This window comes from Podarcis gaigeae (assembly GCF_964106915.1).
Source record: "Podarcis gaigeae genome assembly, chromosome: 1".
NCBI lineage: Eukaryota > Metazoa > Chordata > Lepidosauria > Squamata > Lacertidae > Podarcis > Podarcis gaigeae.
In genome coordinates, this window is record NC_139678.1 from 20,709,352 (window position 1) to 20,729,793 (window position 20,442).

Below are 20,442 nucleotides of genomic sequence, written 5' to 3' on the forward strand. Positions count from 1 at the left end.
GTTTGAGAACCAAGGTACCACTGTATAGCGGAAAATTAAAATGGCAGTTCAGAGTCAGCAACCAGGTGATGCTGATGTCACCCACTCTCACTTGGTTAAAGCACCGGGATGGAGGAAGTAGTCTCTGTCCAGGGCCTCTTCAAACCCGCTTCCTTCTGCAATGAGGCAGGAGGAATAGAGGAGCACCCTTAAAGAATCCTTATCTCCCTATCACGTCTTTTATCATGGGTCTATAAATCCTCCACGTTGGCCTTTATCTGAACTTCCTGCACATCATGATAAACCACCTCCTTTGATGGTAGCCTGCAAAGCACTTGCCTGGGTTAGTCTTGGGGTTTGTGTGAGTTCCTCCACTCTTCCCACCTTGCTGCTATATTTTACTTTAAAAATACACTGAAGAATTCAAAATTTGCCTGACCTAAGCAGACGCACGGCCTCACATGTTCTGACCAACTCCCACGGCGTACAGCAGAACAGCTGCTCCCCTTCCTTCGGTCTCCTCACAGGACATAATTCTTCTTCCAGCCACGGAGAGCAGAACGATGTCCCTGGAATGAACCACAGATACTTTACAGCTTTAGTGATTAGTACCCGAGCAGCGCTGAAGAAGCGGGTGTAATTTCGGAAACGCACGAAGAATGGCTTTGGCAGTCCCACCTGGTACAGCTCAAAGTGCTAGATGAACGCAAAAAATAAAATATAAATAAAAGTCTTCCAGCATCTTATCTGCAAACAGAAGGGTTGGTACATCTGTGGCTCAGATGTAGGGAACACAAGAGGCTCCTTTCTGGTGCAGCACTGATTAGAGCACATTTGCTTCAGGACTTTTGAGTCTTCCAATGTTCCCATATTGGAAGAACATCCATCAGCCCCATCCAACATGGTCAATGGATGGTGGGAGTTGTACTCCCACAGCATGTGGAGGGCATCAGCTTGCGGGCAGGCTGCAGGTTTCTTGTGGGACAGCAGGAGCTTCCTTTGAGGTCTGTGAGCCTGGTTACTTTTTCCCATCTCCCCTCATTAAGTGTGAGTTACACTTGACCCACCAAGGCAAGCACAAGCCTCCAGCCATAATTTGAGACCAACCTGTCCCTTCGGCACACCAACCAGTAGCAACAGGAGGTTGACCTCATGGTGGGGTGAATTCTATTTGGTAGGTTGATGCGCAGGCCTTTCCCTGTATAAACCGTCCTGTACATCATCTGAGGCCCTTATTTGTGTGCCACCTCCATGTGAGGTTCAGAGGGTGGCAACACGAGAATGGGTCATCTCGATAGTGGCTCCCCAATTGTAGAATGCTCTCTCCTGGCGCCTTCATTATATATATATTTAGGTGCCAGGCGAAAACACTCCTCTTCAATCAGGCCTTTGGCTGATTAATATTCTACGGCCTTTTAAATGTGTCTGTGGGAAGGGCGGATATTGTTTGGCTGTTTTGTTTTCAATTATTTACTTGTTTTGTGCTGTATTTTATTCTATGAACTGTCCTGAGATCTTATAATGAAGGGTGGTATATAAATTGAATAAATAAATAAAATAAATAAATACTAGTAATACTACATACACCCTTTCCTAGAACATGTCCCTTCTTTTTGATTTGCAGAACACACATTCTTAAATAACCAGCATTCTACTCAGATAGGAAAGGAGATGTAATGAAACCAACACTGTTTAGCAACATGGAAACAGTGGTTATTCATAGCCTTTACCCAATCCTCGTTCTTAGGACTGCGGGAAACTGCCCTATACCGAGTGAGACCACTTGTTCATCTAGCTCACCATTGTCTACACCAAGGGTGAGGAACTGCAGGTCTCCAGATCTGGGTGGAATCTTCTACACACATATTAAAAATGCTGTGAAAATGCTTTTCAAAATAAAGTTTTGAAAACTACATTGAATTTGACATAGCTCACTGTTGCTATCTAGTGTCACATTTGTATATTGCACTTTACAACACATTTGCAGCTGTATGGCTGAGTCCCTGGTTTAGTTTCAAAGCCCTCTAGTCCCAGCCAGCATGGCCAGTGGTCAGGAATGATGGCAGTTGTAGGTAAAACAAGTGGAGGGCCACAGATCTCCCAGCCCTTATCTCAGGCATGGGGAACCTTTGACCCTCCAGATATGCTAGACTACAACTCCCACCACCCCTGACCATTGGCCATGCTGGCTGGAGCTGATGAAAGTGATGCAGCATCCTCTGGTCCAAAGGTTCCCCACCTCTGCCTTGCTACACTGGCTGGCAGTGGCTCAGGTGTCAGGCAGGAGTCTTCCTCAGCCCTACTGGAAGATGCTGGAGAGTAAAACAAAGACCCTTTGTGGGCAAGGTATGTGATCTGCCATTAAGCTATGATGGCCCTTCCCCAAGTGATTATTCTTGTTCTTCTGTCTGTCTATATAGAAAGCTGGCTCTTTTATAACCTCTCCTTTATCCAAACAAGATTACTGCAATAACGTATATGAAGTGCTCTGAACACTGTAAACATCATATAAATGCTAAATAGTACTATAATCCTTTAAAATTGCATGGGTTTTTTTAAAGGAGATTGGACGATGTACTTCAAATGGCTCTTTAGTAGAAAATAAATTTAGCTTAGAAGCTTTCCACTGCAACAAGCACATTGCTAGCCCCTTATTGTTTCCTATGTAAGCCACTGGTTGATATCAAATAATGTGAAACATATAAATGCACAATTTAACAGTATCATTCTTTCCTTTACTAGGTAGTAACTCTTGCCGCTGAGTAATTGAGATTTTAATGTTTACATGTGGCTCTTTTAACAGAAATATGGGCGTATGGAATCTAAAATATTTTTTTACACTCTGGAGTTCTAAGGCATTTATGTTCCCTTGGATGAGACACTGGAATTTTAGAGGCCTCAGGACAGCTGAAGATGAGACTTGACACTCATCTCATGAACCGAAGGAAGGGAACGCTAACTACACAGTATATAGTATGGTAGTTGGAAGCAGCTGTCAAATCCTTTTCAACCCCCTCAAATGATCTTTAGTCCTCGTATCTTCTAAGTTGCCACTGACAGAGTCCCTTCCCCACATCTAAACATTTTTCCTGCAGACTTCTGCTGGGGTTCTAAATTGTGGACGGAGCCTACACAAATAAAACACACTTTCAAGTGCTTGATCTTTTTATTAATTTCTTGATTCCATCATTATGTTTTGTTTCCCCAGTGCTGACTATTTTGCTGGAGTCTGTTCTGGTCTGTTTCATTATGTAAATTCCTTTTCTGCTTTAAGCTTCAAAAACAAAACAAATCTACAAGGATAGATGCCACATGCCACATATACAGCCCGCAATCTGAAACAAAATCACTTTGACCCACTTAACAACTGATTAGGCATATGTGGAAATCAGGATACTAGGAAATTATTGATGCTCATAAGATAGGGGCACTCCATTTTACAGTAGAATTTCAGACAAAAAAGAAAGGAGTGATTAAGCTCCTGCCTTGACCTGTCACTTTTAAGTGGGTTTGGCTGCAGTTTAAAATTTGTACAGAGAGGGGCTTGCACCATAAGGCTTTGAAGAGAAGAGACTCTGCTTTGCAAGTAAATATAATTAGAATCAGGTTACTGGTCCCTTAGGGGCTGAGTAGGTAAAAATACGGGTACTGTCCTGTGTGCATTTGCTTGGGGGTCTGCCCCATTGACTATAATGGGATCCGGATTCTTAGTATTGTAGAATTGGAAGTGACTCCCAAGTGTCAGCTAGTCCAACCCCCTGGTATGCAGTAATAACCTGTATTTGAATAAGCATGCTTAAGATCTGCAAACAATAACACACTGAAGATCCCGGGCCCCAGGGAAATTAGACTGGCCTTGACCAGAGCCAGGGCCTTTTCGGCTGTGGCCCCAGCCTGGTGGAACGCTCTCCCACAAGAGACTACGGCCCAGCAGGATTTGATATCTTTCTAGAGGGCCTGCAAGACGGAGCTGTTCCAACAGGCCTTTGGCCAGGGTGCAGTCTGACCTTTTTCCTTTGTATAAGAACAAGCATGAAGGAGGCCTCCCAGCCTGTTCACAGGTCCTTATATGATCAGTGAAAACAATTGGTCCTGGCAAGTATTAAGTGCTCTCAGTCTTAACCTGATAACTGCCATTTGTCCAGATTTTAATTTGTCTGAATTAATTTTAAGATGTATTTTAATTAATTGATGCCTGTTTTTATGTATACAGAGCTATGTGCTCTGAGCCCGCCCCCGGCCAGGGAGGGTGGGGTACAAATAAAATATTATTATTAAGCATGTCAACATACCTTCATATAATGAAGGGCATTTGTAAGAATGGAATGCACACACCCATTGTAGGTAGCTATGCTGCTTCATTAGTGAAAAACAGAAAGCTAGAGTAAATGTTATAATTCCTTTATCAACCAAAATTCATAGTTATTAGCCACAATAACAATTTTCTACCTCCACAGTTGGAGGCAGTATGCCTCTGAATGCTGCTTGGCAGGAATCACATATATGAAAAGCACTGTCGCACTAAGGTCTGGCTTTCAAGCTTCCCAAGCTAAGTGGGAGAGGACATCCCAGATAGAAGGAGAGTTTCTAGCTCCATCCAATCTCAAAGGCTGGAAGAAATATTTAAAACAAAAAAAATTCCTTGTGGTAGCACCTTAAAGACCAACTAAGTCAGTTCTTGGTATGAGCTTTCATGTGCATGCACTTCTTCAGATACACACATGCTTCTGAAGTAGTGTGCATGCACACGAAAGCTCATACCAAGAACTGACTTAGTTGGTCTTTAAGGTGCTACTGGAAGGAATTTTTTTTGTTTTGACTATGGCAGACCAACACGGCTACCTATCTGTAACTAGAAATATTTAAAAGTACCTTGTGGGGATGGGGGAGAAGTATTTCCATTTAGGGCGTCCTTTTAAAAATAGGCTGGGGTGGGGTTATAGGTTTGTTTGTTTTTTATGGTTTTTTGCTGCTTTTTAAATTTTTATGCTGTGAACCTAGGTTATGGGTGCAACAACAGAATGTCGATGCGTGCTTTTTTATATAACTAGAATACAAAGCTGAAAATGAATGAACTGCAGATAAATGTTATGTTCATTTCCCACATGGTCTGGTCCTTCCCCTGCCCGCCCCACTAATATTTTTAAGAGGGTCTCTTCTTCAGTCTTCAGAGTATTTGTAGGTGGGGAAGCAGAAAAAGCTCCCCCTTTTTTCCTGTCTGCAGTTTCAAATCCAGAATCTTACGCAAAATGCACCTTGGAACAACGGCAGTTTCGAACGCTGACTAGAACTCATGGGACATCCACGCAAGTCAAGCTGAATGCTGGCAGATTCAGGGCAGAGCACATAGTCAACCTACAGCAATGCTTCCCAATAACTGCTGCTGGAAGCAACAGGGTCCCGCTTGCGGGTTTCCCAGCAGGGCTTCCCTTGCGCTCCCCTCATTAAGCCAGCGCTCTCGCAACCCGGCACCGCAGCCATCAGCGCACGCGAGCCTCTGCCCAAGCGAAGCCCCGCCCCCTGCCCGTTTACACTGCCTCCCGCCACCCGATTGGTCCGCCCCTCCACCTTTCACCTCTCACCCGGCCCTCCTCTCCAATCGCGCCCGCCGTTTCATCAGCGCAAACTGAGGCGAGTGTGGTTTCTATCCTTCTCCCTCTCTCCTGTGCGCTGGTCTACGTATAGCGAAGGCGGCGGCGAGTTCCGGATTCTCAGAACGCTTCTGCGCCAGCAGCGCAGAGTCGGGCCCTATAGGCGGAGGAGGGTGGAGCTCCTTTTGCGTAGGCAGGGGCGGGGAGGAGGCTTGTCCTAACCGGGCCCAGGTGAATGGAGGAGCCTGACAGTTAAAAGAGGCGGCGGCGGCGAAATGGCGGCGGCGGCGGGGGAAGGAGCGGCAGCGGCATAATGAGGCGACGCCTGTAACCGGGGCAGCTCCAGGCTGGGTCCCGCCTGGCAGGTAGGAGGCTCCACCCGGCCCTTCTCCTTCCCTCACAACCCGCTCGCCTCCTTCGCTTGGCTGCTCTTCAACGGGCCTGCCCTGGAGCCCAGCACTTGCCGGGGGGGGGCTTCCCTTTCTTTCTCCCCTCAGCGGAGCTGTGGGCCGCCGCCGGGTGGGAGGAGGAAGGGCGCCTTTGTCTTCCTCTCAGCCTCGCTTTCTCCCTCCCGGTGTCTATGTCTCGCCCAGGCGGCGCGGTCGAGGCCTCCGCTCCGCTTAATCCGCCTCCTTTCCGTTTCCCTAAAGGGGGTGGGCGGCCGTGTCGCCTTTATTTCGCTTTATTTCCTCCTCCCCACACGCAGCAAGCTTCCTCCCGCTGCTCTTTGTCTCCCCGGGGATATCCCGCTTTCTTCAGTTTGGCGAACTCCCAGGGGGGAAGAGGGGTTCAGAATTCCAACGTTTTCTCTATTTATTTTTTATTTTTTGATCAAATGCTCTTCCCTCTCCGGCCACCCGGCCATGAATCTGAAATGCATCCCCCTTAAGGCTGCGTTGCTTCTCAAGAGTAGATCCACTGGTATTAACGGGGCCCATGTGAGCCATGTGCGCTGAGCGTGATGAACGTTGGATGCAGCTTGTAAGTTTCACCCAGCAGTTCCGAGAAAGCACCCGTGCTACTGGCACATTTCTGTCTTAAACACCCGCAGTAATGCCAAATAAAACATCCTGTGTCTTTATTGTTTTAAAAAGAATGGTGGTGCTCGGTAAAGCATTTGCTTCCTGTGGAGACAAGTCTTGTTGGAGTCTGTGAGACTCCTTTTCTCTCTCTCCATTTTATTTTTTAAAAAATGAGGTATGGATCAGGCTGTGGAGGGGAGGGATGTTCAGCGCCCATGTGCTCCTACAGGTATAATTCATGAGGCTGCCACACTTTGCATTAAGAGAGCAGCTAGATGTGCTTCCTTGTCTCCCACCTCAGCCAATTGTGTGGGCCATAGCAGGGCAGCAGCAGCAGAAATGGGCTTTCGCAGGCATGTTCTTTTTTCCTCCCAGTTCCTTGTCCTACTTCATCCATTGTCCTTTAGGATTACCAGAACACAATGTCCCAAGAAATAAGGGGTCTTACGATAACACTGTGGGCTTACAGGGGTTTGAATTGAAGTGACGGCCATTGATCCATGTCAGCGAGGCTAGAATAAATAAGAGATGTCTGGTAACCTCGATTTTTCCTGGGCATGCTGCTGCTTCACGTCTGTTCTGGCTGTCTGTCTCTGGCATTGTTGGGATAACAGGAGGGTTTGTTCTTTTACACACACACACTTTAAATTAACTCCGTTTTCTTGGAATAAATACATTTTCCCTTCTCATCCCTCTGTTTGCAACTGAGCAAAAGATGTGAATTTTATTCACTGCTGCTTCTAATGTTTCCCTCGTGGCTCCATGAGAAGATTGGAATTGTAACTTCATAGTGAGGGCAAGGTGGTGGTGGGGATTTGTTTACTGTATCAATCAAGCTTTAAGTAACACCAAATAATAAACTGGATGTTTTACTGTGGTAGAGTAATCTTTTGAAAGGCATGATTTTTAAAGCAGAATTCCCTTGATGTATTGTAGCAAATTTTCTGCTGCTGAGTATAAGGAGACACTAATCACATGATACAGAGGTAGTATTTTATATTCTGTATAATCTTGGTCCATTACAGTCTCAGTAATGGGAAGAAGCTAGTTCTCTTCATGCTCTTTATATTTGGGCTGTGCGTTCGATAGTTTGCTATGGAACAGTGATCCTACAGTTTATCCAGTAACATTTCATGAGGTTCTTTGTTCTTCCAAGCAACAATAAAGCAATTTTGCTCCTTGGTAACACTCTACAAGTATTATCCTGATTCACTGCTAATTGTATGTTATGCATTCACTTCAATATACAGTACCAGCTATCACCTTTAAAGAACTTAAAGGATAAGTGAAATTTCACAGCTTTAACAAAAATGCCCATTGCTAGTGCTGGGGAAGAGGAATTAATTCCTCAGGGGATTGGACTAGATGATCCTCAGGGTCCCTTCCAACTCTACAATTCTGATTCCCCTTAACTATAGTTTCTGACACATGTTGCTGCTTCAAGACCTTTGCCTTTTCACCCTTTGCCTTATAAGAATCTTTGTACCATTATTTCTTCTGCCGCCACCCTGTATTCTTTTCCCATGGGGAAAAGAAGCTTGATTGGTGAGGCAATTTTGGGAAGGCAAAATTACTAGCAGAGAAAGGGTTACTTAATCCCCTTCTTTTTCCTAATGGCAATTTCAAATGCCATGTTTGTTACAAAGGAAAGGAAAAAGTTGCAGGGAACTCTGTAAAGCAGTCATGGGGAACAGATGATCCTCCAGAGTTGTTTGATTTCATCTTCCATCATCCTTGACTATTGACCATGCCAAGTGAAACTGATGGAAATGAACCTGACAGGGCCACAGGTTCACCACTCTTGATGGTATGTGTAATTTGTCCCTCAGAGTACAGTGGTACCTCGGGTTACATCCTCTTCAGGTTACATACGCTTCAGGTTACAGACTCCACTAACCCAGAAATAGTGTTTCAGGTTAAGAACTTTGCTTCAGGATGAGAACAGAAATCGTGCTTTGGCAGTGTGGCGGCAGCAGGAGGCCCCATTAGCTAAAGTGGTGCTTCAGGATAAGAACAGTTTCAGGTTAAGAACAGACCTCCGGAACGAATTAAGTACTTAACCTGAGGTACCACTGTACAATTCTACACCTTGAAGGGCAAGTTGTGAAGGTTGGAAGAGGTTATAAAGCTTCTTTTTGAGGAAACTATCCAGAAGCCTACCGTACTTTCTATGCTGATATAATGCCCTGTCACTCGAACTGGCAACCCCATAAGAGCCATAGTACTTGAATGTAAACTGCAGAGAAGTGGATGTAATTGCTAGTGCTATGAATTGGTGGAGGTGGACAGGTGCTGTCAGGACTACAGTCAGAACTATCTATCAGGACTGTGTGATTGTATCCTCCCCAAATTGAAATAAGCCTTTTAGCATTTACTGAAAATATATTAAATGGAAGCTGATTCTTCAACAAGTCAAACTCTAAAACCATCAGAGATCAGTTATGACACTGCTGCAATGTTAAGAGTGCCAAAAGAATAATTGCTGAGCTGACTTCACAACCAGAAATGATTAGTCCTTTTAACTATTTCTTTGAACTCTGGTTTCTCTTCAGATCGTATAATTTTTTCACCTTTAATTAACTGTGTACCTTAGTTAGAAAGTTTGGGTATGAGAGTCAAATCATTTTTTTAATTTTAAAAATCTGTATTCTACTTTTCTTCTGGAAGGAACTCAAGGCGACTCACAATGAAATAGGATATCTACTAGAAATTCAGTTACAACAAAAAGTATACCTGATGCCAGAGAGCTTCAATATTCTAAGAGCTAGAACACTTGACCCATATTACGACTATTATTTATTAAATTCATATCCTGCCCTTCCTTTGAATGAGCCCATAAATTATTTTGTGCTTTGAGCTGCTTCCTATGTACCTGAGAGCCCCTAGCTGGATTGGGGTGCATATTTATGGAAAATTACCTGAAATCTTGAGACTTTTCTAACATTAGGAATTCTGACCATCTTCTTGTTCTAGGTATTGTGCAAGTTTTTCTTCCTTGCTGATAAGTTATCACTTATCCAAATCTTATTTTTATGTAGCACAGGGGATTCCACAATACTTTGGGCAATATATCCAACATCACTAGAATCATCAATATTCTGATATCTAAATAGCAGTTCTAATGCAACCCAGAACTACTTGCCTTCATGCTAATATTTTTAGTATTACTTCCTTTGAGGGCATGTGTCTTCAGCCTTTTCACATGTGTCATCCAAAAAATAGATCATCCTTCTGGTTGCATTCTAACTTATAGGTATTATTCAATTCTCTCCACTGCCTATGTCTTTATCTGAAAGGTTGGTGAGGTGAGGTGAGGCTGAATTGTGCAAACTTTGCCCTCACCTGCCATTCTTGACCAGAGGCAACTTCAGCTGGCCATCCCTTTCTCTGTAGGAGTGGCTCCTACTGCTGCAGCTCTGGGGTGCAGCAGTTTCCCTGTCCATGCATGCAGTTTCCCTTCCAGCTTAGGATATGCATGCATATACCTGCTTCTCTGTCTATATAGTCCCTTGCTGAATCGGGCACATGTTGCAAAGGATATCATTAAAAAAATAGTAATGCCTCAGAATGGCACATGAATTGGGCACATGTTGCAAAGGATATCATTAAAAAAATAGTAATGACTCAGAATGGCATATTAGACTTGATAATAATAATAATAATTTTTTATTTATACCCCGCCCTCCCCAGCCAAGGCCGGGCTCAGAGCGGCTTACAAGCAATAATAAAAACAAGATGAATGATTACAAACTTAAAAACAAAAATAAAACACAACAATTAAAATAATGGAACATTAAAATATTAAAATGTAGCCTCATCGCAGGAGGAGAAGGAAAAGAAGGGGAAAAAAGAGAGAAAGAGGGATTGAAAATTCTTTCTGATTGTTGATGCTCCTAGCCAAGAAGTGTTGGCAGCAGTAGTAATTTGGCGAACATTACCATATTCCTGTGATTAGTTTTAACCGTTTTTAATACTGAATTTTAGTTGTAGCCTGCACTGAGTCTTGGTGGTGAAGGGCAAGTAATAAATATAATAATAAATGTAATCATTTATATAATACAGTGGTACCGCAGGTTACATACGCTTCAGGTTACATACGTTTCAGGTTACAGACTCCGCTAACCCAGAAATAGTACCTCGGGTTAAGAACTTTGCTTCAGGATGAGAACAGAAATTGTGCGGCAGCAGCGGGAGGCCCCATTAGCTAAAGTGATGCTTCAGGTTAAGAACAGTTTCAGGTTAAGAACAGACCTCCGGAACGAATTAAGTACTTAACCCGAGGTACCACTGTAATCATACTTCATACTGTCAAAGCAGGCTTTTTTTTTTAAGGGCAGGGATGGGGAACATGTGGCCCTCAATATGTTGCTGGTCTACACCCCCATCATCTTGGACCATTGGCCATGTTGGCTGTAACTGATGAAAGTCCAACAGCATATGGAGGGTCACAGGCTCCCCATTCGTCTTTCAAGGGGAAGTTAGAAATTCCACAAGATTGATCCTGTCACAAAGTGGACAGATCAATAAATTACGGTGATGGTTTTAGAAGATGCTTTTATCTGAAGCAAAACAATGAATGTCATGACAAGTTCATGAACTCTGGTGGTTGCAATCTAGAACCCAAGAGATATATTGGAGAGAAGCAGAGAGCTAGTCAGTGTTTCCAAATTAGGAGTATTATTCACATGCTTCTAAGCTTAGCTGAAACTACTTGAGTAGGTGATGGCAATGCAAAATTGGTATTCTGCATCCTGTATTTAGTTTCTGATAGTTTAGCTGTATGTGGGCCCAGCTAAACTAAATCCGTGAGAGTGAGCTTGCTCTCTTCAGTCACATGTAACCTTTACAGGGCAAGAGCCGTTTAATACATTCCTTTTCTGATCTTGCTTAAATGTGGAAGGCTAACCTGATCTATGGAATAAACCTCCATCCAGTAATTGTAAGTGCTACAACAAACTTTCTGTATTCAAAGAAATTGTCTAACAGCCTATAAGAGCACAGCTAGGAGTGCTTGAGAGGTATATAAAGTGAATGATGTGATTGCAGCTGGAACCTAACAACACACATTTTATTGAAACTAGGCTCTGGACTATAACTATTACATCAGCCCCAGTCAGGTTGGTAAAGGCTGCTTTAAATGATACAGTTGAAACAAAAGTCTTCCCCTGTACCTTGAAAATTAACAACAGAATGGCATGGCACCAAATATGCCAAACGTTGCCTTCACACATAAATGTATATAATTATATATAAATTATATTTATAAATTATATAATTAATACACTGGCAAAATTTCTGTAGGAAAGAAAATGTGGGAAAATAAACTTTAAAGCACATTTCCTTCAAATTGGCGTAAGGAAATGAACAGAGTTCTGAAATCAGTGGCAACCATTTGGATAGATCTCCTGGATATGGAAACAAGGCTCCTGGATATGGAAACATGTAGACTGACCATCCTTTCATGCAAGAAGTTTTCATGACTTATGCTCTTAAGGAAACTTTGCACTTGCATGCTGAACTCAGTTTTCAAATGTGGCATACTTTTTTTGGTAGCAAAATAAAATGAATAGACGATTGCACACCTCAACAAATCTGCGTGCCATTTTTGGCTGACACTCAAGGATTACTGAAGTGTATGTGCTTTGGAACCTCAGTATGTTAAGCAGTTTAACAATAGAGTGTTTTGAAAACTGAAGTAATATTTTTATTGTCAACTTCAAATTAAACATGTATTAACAATTTCTTCTAAAAATGTGATATTATCAATGTGTCACTTATGTGAATTGTGTATGAGTTCATGCTTCTCAAAATAAGAAATAAATTGTTGCCGACCTGCCCCCCTAGTGGCGACTAGACTGTTTTGGCGTTTCTATCCTAGTTTCTAGCACTTCACTGTTTTATCTCAGGGAATGAATGACCGAGACGCCATTGCTGTCCTGATACAACCAGTAGAATGGGGAATGGTGACAAGATCTTTTGTCTCCAGACAAGATATGATTATAGCCCCTTTAGGGTAAACGTTTGAAGTGCCTTACAAAATTGGGAGCCTTATGAGAATTACTCTTGTGACCCATGTGCTATATGTATGTTATTTCAGGCCTCAAAAGTGGATATTGTTTCCCCTATACAAGAAGGTAATTTATAAGTTGCCTTTGCCTCCAGAAGTTGCTAGATTTGCTCACATTAGTTGCCCAAGTGAGTTCACTCAGGGGAATTCTTCAGCATCCAGATTGCAGTTGATACAAGCCTCTCCAGCTGTATGCACAAGACTCTTGGTTTGAGCAGGAAACATCCATGAGCTGTAACTAGCTTGATCTCTTGGAGGTTGTTCTGGGGCTGGGAGCTTTCCAGTTGGTGTAGGGGAGGGCTACTGTGTTCGGGGGGGGGGGGGTAGCTTCCTAAGTTTCAAGACCCATGCCATGCTACAGGTCTGGGACATTTAAGCCCATGTTTAAGAAAATTAGCTAGGGCTGATGATGTCTGCATAGAAAGTGCTTGTTTAAAGGGCTTTCTTGGTGAGAAATGTGGCACAGCCATTCCTTAATGAGTTGAACACACATTTCCTTTGAATAGTTTGGCAGTTTGCCAGCTCCAACTCAGTAGTGTAGAAAAGAGAAGTATTTGATTTACATTTATGCAAATCTTGTGTCTGGCAACCACACATAGGCAGCTGCTATACTCCCATGAAGTAAAAAATGGTTGAGGCTCTGAAAAGACCCCAGCTCTACCATTTGCCTCTAGTGTTGTTATGGAAAAGGAAGCTTATATCAGTGAGTCCTAAGTTTATAAAGTATGGAAAAAACTGACTCTGCAGATCTGACTGCAAGATTAGTCTCAATTTGGTTTATCACCTTTTTTTCCCCTTAAGTGAATGATTTAACAGTTGAAGGAAAGTGTTAAAGGTATTTCTAGATAGTTTTTGTGTTCAAAATCTCATATTTCACATTATTATTTGAAAGTAATTGCATCCTGAAAAATCCGGTGCATTTTTTAAAAAAGCTTTTAATGTTAAACTTTGATAGCTTTGAAATTCTAAAATTTAAGTAGGTTTCATTATACTTCAAACTAAGGAGTTGCCAAATTTCAGTGTCTGCATTTTAAAGGACCAGCACTAAGAAGCAATATGGAGCCTTTAACTTTTACAATATTCTTAGAGCATAGGACTTATTATTATTGGGCATGTATGCTGGGATTAAAGTAGCAGTTGCACAAATAAAAACACATTTATATGACACACATGGCTTTGTACTGTGGTCATACAATCTTTCTCCTTGCCTTGAGCAAGGTATAAAGAACTAAAATGGAAAACAGCATGTTCCGTACTTAGCAGATATTCCTTTTCCTTACATTGGATCTTTATCTGTAAAGTAAATTTACTGGTGAGTGGTACTGCTTTAGGACCAGGAGTATTGCTTCTGTGAGGCTATGCTTCCTGGCAAATGGTATATGACTTTGACCATCAAACAGAAGCTGGCTGGCTGGCTGGCTGGCTGGCTGGCTGGCTGCCTGCCTGCCTGCCTGCCTGCCTGCCTGCCTGCCTGCTGCAACAGGCCTTTTGTCCAGAGGAGAGCACCAACACAATCGACATGGTAATATGATGTAAGCTTGCACTTTCCTACTAGAACTTGGCTCAGTCTTTTGCATGAAGCCTGTCTAGCAGTATGTTAGTTTAGGAACTGAAAGGGCCTGCTGCACCGAGGGCAGCAGTATCCAGTTTATATTTTTCTGTCAGCTACACTTCTACTCTTCTGTTTACACCACTTTTGAGGAAAACTAATGGCCCCCATCTTAATCTTAAATATTTTGGCAATTGATGAGTTACCAGTGTCAAGGTGGGATAGACCAATGAAATGTTTCTGTTCAGACAAATGTTCTGATTGTAATGAAAGGCAGCATTACCTTTTATCTTGCCAGGGTAGACTAAAATCTGTTTTAATTCAGTGAAATTTTACAGGATTGAAAGCAACCGCAGAGGTTCTGTGGAAAAAGGAAGCAGGTTTGTGTTCATTGGCATAACCATACCTATTTATTACAGAAACATTGGGCAGAAACTACAGCTGAGATTCCTGTGGTTTCGCCATGGTTTTAGCAAGGGCAGCCATCTGCAAACTTTTCAAGGTCTGGTATCTTCACTTGGTTTGCAGTGTGGAATAATCAGTTGACCCACACAATCAGCATGGGATTAATCAGGATGGCGAATCTGTGGTCCTGCAGATATGGTTGGACTGTCATTTCCATGGTGGCTGGAGATGATGGGAGCTGGAGTCAAACAACGTCTGGAGGGCCACAGATTCCCCATCCTGCTTTAGCAGGAAGGGTATAATAAATTTATGAGGAAAGAAGATGGTGTAGTCTGACACAAAATAGTGTGTTATGCTGTGTACTGAATTTCTGTCACAAATTGGGGCTATGTTCATTGCAGAAGGACCATCTAAATTGTAATGGTGTTCCATGCCACCCCTTGATCTGGGTTACAGCTGAGATAGGAAGATTAACAGTTCTGGCTGGATGTTTTGTTTTGGTACTTTCCCAATGTGAACCTGAATACCCACACCCCAAAGCTGCTGTTGATAATAGCCTCAATATTCTTCACTGATAGTGAACTGCTTTTTCAACTCCTGTGGATGAATTTTGTCTTGCTCTTTGCTAAATAGGCTGTTTTTGGACTACACAGACTAGAAGCATGCTGTTAAGAATTTGATTTCACTTGGCTAAAATGCATGGGAAATAGAACAGTTAAACTGAAAAGCATATTAACATTTAATTTTTAAAACCAATGTGTCGATTGATTTCTGTACTGTTCTCATAGTGAAATGGGAAAAGGGTTGTTGATACACTGCCTTGTTTTACATGAAGACACACAAATGGGCAATGCTTATCTGTTTCGCCATTTTTCTCAGTATGTATAATAAATAATGTGGTAGTTGTGTTTGAAATTTGCAATAAAATGGATGCCAGTCACTTCTGCCCTATAGCATAAGGCTGTTTTCAACGAATGAATCCCGTCAGTGGAATCCCTGCACAAGGAACTCGGCTTGCGTATCAGGGCCCCCTCCCCGTGCCCCCCAAATGGCTTTGGTGGGTCAGGAGAAACCCCAGAACAGCAGATAGCGTGAAGTGGGGAAGACAGTAGGAATCGTTCTGTCTGGCAGAAGGATTGCCTTAGCACAACTTTGAATTCCTCCAAAGTGAATATTAAGTTTCCCTAAGATTTCATTTTCATAGTGACAGCAAGTGAAGTAGAACCAGTTGTAAACCTAAGTGATGTTAGTGAACAATTATTTTAACAGGTAAAGTAGAAAATAAGCAAATATGTTCAGGCCCTTAAGCTGATCTTTCAGACACTCACTGTCTGCATCCTTGGCCAAAAAGGACTTTTGAAGGGTAATGTGCTGTTCCCCAGAGCTAAACATTAAAATGCAAGGATGAAGAGTATTACATGGTGTGGTTGGGTTTTATTAGTGTTTTTGAAAATGTGCTCTTTTTATTGCCTTCTAGGATATCTAGGTTTGAAACAAAGTTACAGTCTTGGAAACTCTGGATAAGCTCAATATCAAGATTCAAGGTAGAAAAATGCTTACGTGTGCTCCTTAATGCTATGGTCTCCTTAACTTTTAAATGCTACTTGGGGTAGAAGTTCTCATTAAGATTGTTTCCTTTTATTCTGACTTCGTTTTAACTTTTAAAAATGACCTGCTATCAGCATACTATCCCCCCCCCGAACAGTTCATTAGGAGTAGGAAATTGTCTTTCATTCAGTACATAAAATGTAAAACGTTGACTCTATATTGTGGTTGCCAAATCCTTGATGATTTTTACCAGTATGGATATTTTTTTTTTACGTTTAAAATGTAATTTGGCATGATGATCTTATTAAATTCTCAAGGATAATTATTTAAAAATGGCATCCGCATTTTAGAAAATGATTATATGTATCTTCTACAATGGCTGGGAACCTTGCTGCTTTAGTAATTTTGATTAGTATAAATATACACGTTCTTATTCAACCTGTATAAAGAGTAGAAGCCATCCCTGCTGCTTCATATGTAAAAAGGACTCTCTTTTAAAACTAATATTTGTGTTTATTTAATGGAGAATTATTACGCTTGTTTATTGTTGTATATTGGCCATGTTCACCATTTTTGTATTACTCAATTTATTGACATTATAAAATAAAGCTTGAAGAGTTTATCCTTTTAATAACAATATTTTTCATTTTTATTGGGGTGGTGGAGGAAATATTCATTCAGGAACTTCTATTATCCCAGCTTCTAGATACAAGGGATTTGTGGTGTAACACAGGGCTTACCCTGATAATTTTCTTTACTTAGCTTTAAAGCTCTCAAATCTAGCAAAAACTATTTAGGGTCAATATGGTCACTTAATGCATTATTTCCTCCCCTTCCTGCATATGTGGCTCCTTATACAGGAGTTCCTTTGGGTCTTTCCATCCTCATCATTGTCGGCCCTCTCAAAAAATGACATTTTGGGTTGCAGGGAGGGCTGGCACATCCAAAGATGGATTGAACTATCTCTTTTCTTTCCACCCTTATTGTTTTTATAACACTTTATTTCAAATTTAATAACACAGTTTATGTACATGAGTTATCTGAGTATCATAAATTGTTCTAAATAGAAACTACAAATAGAAATCCAGTTTTGACTGAAATCCTGAATGGAATCTTATTCTTAATAATTGTAACAGTATTTTAGCTCTTCACTAACAATTTTCTAATATTGATTGAGCAGGAGCTGAGCAGCAATGTGGTTAGCCTCAAAGCAGATATAATGGTGTCAAAATGCAGTTCAGAGAACATATACTTAGAGGGCACAGAAACTAATATGGTAAGTCTGTATCTAATTCAATCAGAAATCACTATCTTTTTAAATAGTCTACGTAATGCTTGCATTTCTTTGGAAGAAAACTTCAAATCACATTGCTCAATTTCTCTTACGACTATTGGGAGGAATTCAGCATTGGGCTCTTCTGATCGTTCCATCAGCACAAACATTTCAGCTTGCCATCGGAACTAGAGGCTTCGCTCAACAGCAGTAGCGAGTAGACCCCCATCGCACCCGCACCTCCATCCCCTCAAGCTTCCAAACCCTTTTACGGGATCGTTCGCCTTTGGGGAGATATGCCAGGGTGCCGCTGGGTCCCCAGCACCCAAAACTTCCCTTTGGGTTTTTTTCTGGAGCTCACAGCGCCTTTGTGAAGCTCCAATCTGTTGAGCTCAGATTTTCCTGGAGAGGTTAAATCTGCGTCTGAAATGGCCCCCACAGCCCCCATTTTTTTTTTGGAATTGCTGTATATTGCTAATAATTCTAAAAACTTTTTGGGTTTCTGAAAAAGCAATCTATATTGTGTTAAATTGAGGAGTTTAGTTTTGAAACTTTATATACCACTTATTATTAAAGTGGTGATAGTACTGTTTCGTGGTTATGTTTATTGGTTCATAGCTTTTCCAATATCTAGGTTTTCTTTTCTGTACAGAGAAAACTGGTATAATTAAGTACTTGCAACATACTTGTTTGGAGTTAATGCCCCCTTAAAATAAAATCAAAACCGGTATAAAGAGAATTGAACTAATGCAAAGCACAAAATATATGTATGACTTTATATTGAGCTTAGTCCATGAACTCTATTCTTGTGGCAGCTGGAAGTTAATATCACTATTTACCAGTGTGTGCCCTGTATCTTAACAATGGTTAAGGGATCAGATAGGGTAAAGCAATTGCAAACTATCTTCCCCTGTCAAGCATTATTTCTCTCAATACCTTCACATAGAATTTGTACTCTAGGCAGAGATTGGATAAGGTTGTAGGTGGTGATGTGGCTTATCCTGCAATTTCACCAATGCAGTTAGAGGTAATACCTATTTTGAACTTGTTTGTGGACATTTCTCTTTAAAATAAGTTCTCAAATCACTTCACAATTGTTTAGTGATTGTTTGATATCTCTATGGTGATTTTTGTTATGTTAATACACACCTCCTGGGTGGGTAATGCAGAGCCTCTGAGGTCCGCAGACCACCAGTTGGGAACCACTGGCTTATAGCATTAGTATCTTTTCAAAGTGCAATTAAATGGAGCCTCTCCCCTACACCGTCCCTAGCAATCTACGGTGAGAACGTAGTGGAATAATTGTTGTTAAGTGCTGTAGGTTGAGAGAACATTCCAGTTTAATTTGGAGAATAGCAAGGACAGATATAACTCAGGATTAGAAGTATTTTCATCATTTGAGTTCCTCTTCATTTAACTGCACTGAATGAGAATATTATAGGGAAAGTGGGTACTGCCTTGTTTGCTGGGTATATCTGTGGTGCTTTCCATTACTTGTTTGGTCTCAATTTTCCAACCGTGGCATGTGGAAATAACCTTTCAATTATTTACGGATTTTTAAAAACGTTATATGATATTCTTTGGTGTACTGCACAAGACCATAAGGAGGTAGGTATGCAAAATTCAAGTTGAAAGTCCATGAAATATAGTTGAGTTAGTCCTTAAGTGATTAACATAATCTATCCAGGATGGAGAGCTCATATAATGTAGTGGTGAAAGAGCAATGATCTGGAAGGTTGCCAGTTTAATCTTATATTTGCTACTAACTCCTTAAGTTACTTTAGGCAAGCCACTTTAGGCATTACCTAGTGCCCATTTGCACTACTTACATAGCTGTTGTGAGTATTTACATAGCACTTGCAGTGAGATATGATTTATATGACTCGTTTCGAACATTGAGAACACTGTGCAAATACTCCTTTTATTCTATTATTATTATTATTATTATTATTATTATTAGCATTGCTGCCTGTATTCAACTGAATTTTATCATACGTTAAGTCTGGAATATTGCCTTTAGTTTGTCTTTGAAGATTCCATGGGCATATTTAAAAACGTAAAACCTGAGTGGAAAAGTCATACTGTAAACGTTTTAGTTTTTATCCTGTAAGATATGATTAGTAACTGGTTTCAACGCTCTTTCCCCCCTCACAGTAAGCTGTGTTGGAACAAAAATGCAATGAAAGAAACACTGGATGAATGAATGAAAAGCCCTGCTTTGCAGTTCCTCAGCATGGCAGGACTACAACTCATGACCCCTGCTTCCTCACCAATGGGTCCTTTTTTTGGACTTCCATGGCAACAAGAAGCAATTCATGATAATATTTACACACCAAGAAAATACCAGGTACTAATGACAATGTTAATATTTGTTAAGCAAAATGAAATCTGGCTGCTTCCTAGAGACTGACCATGAGGCTGGTATCCGACTCACATGCATTTCCATTAGAATGAACCACCGTGAAAATATACCCTTTTCTCTTCTTCACTAACACTAGAAGCAGTGAAGATATCAGCACTAGCATCTTTGGCTTACTGAGATAATTTATTATAGCGCCAGCAATAATAAATATTTATTTTATTATTTTATTAAAGTGCTCATAGTCTTACCATGAAGTTGTTACTTTGATGAAGATTAAATAAATAAGAGTGAATGAAAATATGTAAGGAAACATCCGTGACAATAAGCAGTCTTCCTCTTTGCATAAATGGAACTACTTTCTTTTCTATTATCATTATTATATGTCACCTGTGTCTTGCCTTTGTCATGGGCTGAATGTTTCCAACTGCTCAGCCCCTTCCCTGCCTCAGAGGACTTCTTCTGGTCTCTACTGCCTAGTAGACAGGAATTATGTGGAAACACCAAGAAAAAACAAAGATGAGTGCAGGAAATGCCACTTGTATAATCCTGCCATCATATGATGTTTCTGTTTTGATATCAGACTTAAGTATGATTTTCATTTTGGAAGTCTTAAAACAACTTTGAGAGCCTCTAAGGCAGGCATCCC

At 41.2% G+C, this 20,442-nt stretch overlaps 1 protein-coding gene across 2 annotated transcripts in view; it reads left to right on the top strand.

The window, feature by feature from the left end:
- Positions 1-5,581: 5,581 nt before the first annotated feature.
- DICER1 (dicer 1, ribonuclease III) overlaps positions 5,582-20,442 on the top strand; it is a 53,821-nt gene continuing 38,960 nt past the window's right edge. The window contains exons 1-4 of one of the 2 annotated variants that reach the window (XM_083730501.1): positions 5,582-5,935; positions 16,091-16,157; positions 17,342-17,437; positions 19,589-19,781. In XM_083730501.1, coding sequence (XP_083586627.1) covers positions 19,638-19,781 — 144 coding nt within the window. In that variant the 5' untranslated portion in view covers positions 5,582-5,935; positions 16,091-16,157; positions 17,342-17,437; positions 19,589-19,637. The remainder of the gene's footprint in view (positions 5,936-16,090; positions 16,158-17,341; positions 17,438-19,588; positions 19,782-20,442) is intronic. The other variant, XM_083730503.1, reaches the window with a different exon arrangement.